This window comes from Diachasma alloeum, unplaced genomic scaffold (assembly GCF_001412515.2).
Source record: "Diachasma alloeum isolate Michigan unplaced genomic scaffold, Dall2.0 Dall_scaffold_00334, whole genome shotgun sequence".
Classification (NCBI taxonomy): domain Eukaryota; kingdom Metazoa; phylum Arthropoda; class Insecta; order Hymenoptera; family Braconidae; genus Diachasma; species Diachasma alloeum.
In genome coordinates, this window is record NW_021680473.1 from 144,696 (window position 1) to 149,296 (window position 4,601).

The 4,601-nt window shown below is 49.2% G+C and overlaps 1 protein-coding gene across 1 annotated transcript; it reads left to right on the forward strand.

Annotated features, from left to right (window-relative positions):
* Positions 1–609: 609 nt before the first annotated feature.
* LOC107040426 lies at positions 610–3,535 on the forward strand. The gene is made up of 2 exons (XM_015260513.1): positions 610–2,131; positions 2,193–3,535. The coding sequence occupies exons 1-2, from the start codon at positions 610–612 to the stop codon at positions 3,533–3,535; spliced, it is 2,865 nt and encodes a 954-aa protein (XP_015115999.1).
* Positions 3,536–4,601: the final 1,066 nt, after the last annotated feature.

Genomic DNA, 4,601 nt, shown 5'->3' on the forward strand with positions numbered 1-4,601 from the left:
GAAAATCTCCAGTGTTAAATTCAGAACAGTTTGAATCAATTTAAGTGACAATTAACAGAGTGTAACAAGTGACGCTAAGGTGGTTCGATTCCACCGAATAAATCAGTATATTTTTTATAGACTCAGTGCGTTCGTTTTTCACCGGCATTTCCACTACCCCTTTCCCAATCCACCCTAAATTCAGTTTTCCCTCCAAACACATGGTCCTTCGAGGCGGATTCGGGAATCGGTAGTGTGAAATTATTCAGTGCAGTGAAAAACCCACGCGGACATTCGGGGTTCACATCAGAAACTCAACGGACAAATTCAGACGTATTTGTGCCAGTGTTTATATTCTCCGGACAATAGAAGTATAAACACCATTGTCCTCCAGTGCCTCAACGTGCCGTAGAGTCGAGAGTCAGCGAGAATCACCGAGTGTTGCCGAACAGTCTCAGCACGGGCCCAGCGCCCAGCAACAGGCGGCGCCTCACAGCAGCAGAGACGACCAGTTACCGACGCAACACAGCAACTCACCGAGTGGTAAACCGCAGGCGGTCGGTAAAGTAGAAACTCTCGTACTCATTTACCAAGGGATCTGACAGGTTGTAAACAAAACAGTACATCACCATGTCAGGCTCCGAAACAGTAATTGAACAAGGATTGCAGGACAGTAAGGAGGAAATTAATCCATCCACGAGCGCAGTAAACTCACCACCTGGAATTCCGAAGGTCATCATCAATGCCCCTGATGGAGATACACTCAATCAAGGGGACAAATTAATTTCGGAGGTCAAGCAGAGGTACTCCGAGATTATTCAAGTTCCAGAGGATGGTCTCACAGTGCATCAACTCATCCAACTGAGGCAGATACAGCTCAGGGTGGACAGTATTACGGAGGTTTATCAGGAACTCACCAAGGTCATCATGACCGACGAGGATGTCACCTCCGAGGATTTGGACGGCCACGATAGGATCCTGGATTCCGAATGGGCAGAATTACTCACCATCCAGGGGAGCCTGATCGAGTCCATTCCACACGATCACCCGTATCTCGCGAACGGGGTATTCGAGCAGGCAGCCACCACCAGGAAGCAATGCGTCAGGCTCATCAGCAGGTTGAGAGGTCAACTAGCTAAGAAAGCTCAGTCACCCAGTACACCACCGAGTCCTCAACATCACGATCAGCTGAAGAGACTGGATATCAAGCCTTTTGATGGCAATCCTTCACAGTGGAAGGAGTTCAGTGACCTCTTCACTTCACTGGTGGGCAGCAAATCTACAATTCCCCCAGTGGAGAAATTGGTGAGGCTGAAGAGCAGCCTCAGAGGACCAGCAGCAGCTCTGATCTCTACGATACCCATCAGCGATCAGAATTATGAGAACGCATGGAGAAAGCTCCAAAAGAAGTACGATGATCCCAGACTTTTGGCACAGTACTTATTTAATCGAGTCCTGGAGTTGCCAAAAATCACCAAACCCACGGAACAGAATCTCACCGACAACGTGGCAGCAGTGGTCGAGTCGCTGGACCAGCTCAGAACAGTGGCCGGCCTTTCAGAAGCGAACCTAACTGAACAGCTGTTCGCTCACCTCCTGAGGAAGTCCTTGGACGCAGAGACTCTCAGACAATGGGAGTTGAAATTGGGAGACGCCAAGGATTTCCCCAGTCTCACAGAGTTCGTCGTATTCGTGGAGTCCTGTGCCAGGGGTATCAACGCAGGGTCCAAACTCCACTCCAGACAGCAGATCACCGCTCCCAGCAAACCACCTATTAAGAAGAAAGGAGCTTACGCAGCAACTCAACAAGTGGAGGACAGCGCTCAGCAGAACAGTCACCAAAGGAAAGAGTGTTCCATGTGCAAAGGGAACCACTTTGTTGACAAGTGTCAGCAATTCAAGGAGCTGGACCCAGTAAAGAGAAACGGCCTGGCCATCGACAAGAAACTATGCTTCAGGTGCCTGGGCACGCACAAAAAAGACAGGTGCAGCTCACACGAACCATGCCACAAGTGCAAAGGATCTCACCACACTCTGATCCACGGAGGCAGCAGGTACACAGGATGGGCTCCTCCACGTCGTGACTCGGAAGCTGCAGGGTTCTCTGGAACTGCCAACAGACCTGCAGAAGAGAGGATCGACGAGGACCAGAGTAAGTGAATGTTCCTTTAATATAATCAGTACATTCACTTTCTCATTGGTCATTCCCACAGCTAAGCCCAGTACATCAACAGCAGCAGTTAACCTCAATAATCAGATGACCAATGGAAACCAGCAGTCAAATCAACCTTCAGAAGATCAACAATCGGTGCTGCTGGCGACAGCCCGAGTTACAGTGAAATCACCACGAGGATTCTCCAGCAGAGCCAGAGTCCTCATCGATCAGGGATCAGAGGTGTCATTCATCTCAGAAAAACTAGTAAATCAACTGCACTTGCCCAGGAAATCAACAACGTTGGAATTAATCGGAATTGGAGGAGTTAATTCCGGCAGCACGAGAGGATTGGTATCAGTTACACTTCAGGCAATCAACGGAAAACAACAGGTTCAGATCAGCGCCCACATATTGAAGAGACTCACCGCAATTCTACCATCGTTCTCATGTGCCTCAGCGAACATCGGTTCATTAGAAAATCTCCAGCTAGCAGATCAGCAGTATCTCAAGCCCGGACCAATCGATATCATCATAGGGGCTGACAACTACGGGCGAATCATCAGAGATGAAGTTGTCAAGTCCAAGCAGTCAAAAGTCGTCGGCCAACGCACAGTCTTTGGTTGGATTCTATCAGGTCCAATTAACTGCACCGGTTGTTCAGCGAGGATCTCCCTATCAGCTGTAAGGACCTCCTCAAACGAACAACTTCTAGAACTTCTCCAGAAATTTTGGGTCCAGGAAGAGTTACCAGTTCAGCAGTCAGAAAATTCAGAGTTATCACCAGACGAGCTGGAGTGTGAGAAACACTTCAGGTCTACACACAGCAGAGATTCAACGGGACGTTACATCGTGAGGCTCCCATTGAAAACATCTTCAGCAGCTCTCGGGGAGTCGAAATTCAAGGCTTCACGTCAGCTGAGATCTACAATCAGCAAACTCACCAATAATCAGGCATATGCCCAGCTGTACAAGGAGTTCATCAACGAGTACGAAACTTTGGGTCGCATGCAAAGAGCACCAGAGACAACAGAACCCGTTCCAGTTTATTATCTTCCACACCACGGGGTTCTGAGAGCAGATGCAATCACCACAAGGTTGAGAGTCGTCTTCAACGGCTCCAGCCCCACTTCATCAGGAACGTCACTCAACGACATTCTACATCCAGGTGGAAAACTTCAGACCAACGCCATGGACGTTCTAACATGGATGAGAAAGCACAGGCTCGTGTTTGGCACTGACATAGTCAAGATGTTCAGGCAAATACGAGTTCATCAGAACGATTGGGACCTGCAGAGAATTTTGTGGGTTGACGACAACAAACAGCAAATCTCCTACCAGCTCACTACCGTCACCTACGGGCTCAATTGCTCCCCATGGCTGTCTCTGAGAGTTCTCCAGTAGTTAGCAGAGGACGAGAGCCACGATCTCCAGCAGCCGTCGAGACAATCACCAGAGGTCGTTACGTAGACGACATCTACGGCGGAGCAGACTCACCAGCAGAACTCAAGGAGATAGTATGGCAGTTACAAGGACTTTGCCAGGCAGGAGGCTTCCCTCTCCAGAAATGGAGCAGTAATTGCCCTCAGCTCTTGCATGAGCTCGGCCTATCAACAGAGGAAGAAGTCATTCAGTTTGAATCAGTCATCCGACACATTCCAGTACAAATCCAGAGACTTCAACACAGAGACGATCACCAAGAGAATTGTCTCTTCAGAGATAGCCCAGATCTTCGATCCTTTGGGATTTATCGCTCCAGTCGTCGTCCAGGGGAAAATTCTCCTTCAGGATCTCTGGAAATTCAAATGCAGTTGGGATGACGCCCTCCCCGAAGAGTACATTCACCGGTGGGAGTCATTTCGCCAGGAACTCACCGAACTAGATAACGTTGCAGTACCCAGATGGCTCAGAATCTCACCTCAGACAAACGACATCCAATTACACGGATTCGCAGATGCCTCAACAGTAGCTATAAGTGCTGTGGTCTACATTCGCACTCAAAATCTCAACGAGCCAGCCTCCACAATTTTGGTCTGCGCTAAGACCAAGGTAGCACCGATCAAGCGCATGACTGTTCCACGTCTGGAACTTACTGCAGCTCTCCTGTTAACTCAACTCGTAACATCAACGCAGCAGATGCTCCAGCTAGACCAGTTAGAAACTCACCTTTGGTCAGACTCAGCAGTAGCTCTCGCGTGGATCAGGAGTTCGGCCTTGAGATGGAAAGACTTCGTCCACAACAGAGTGNGTAAAAATCCAGGAAACTCTCCCGAATGCCACTTGGAGACACGTCAGTGGGAAGGAGAATCCAGCCGACTGCGCCTCCAGGGGCATAACACCAAGTCAGCTAGCAGATCATCACCTCTGGTGGACAGGACCTAATTGGATAAATCCGGACCCTGAAGACTGGCCACGATCAACTATCGATGCTCCACCAATGGACATCCCAGAAGTGGCCAAAGAAGCGAAA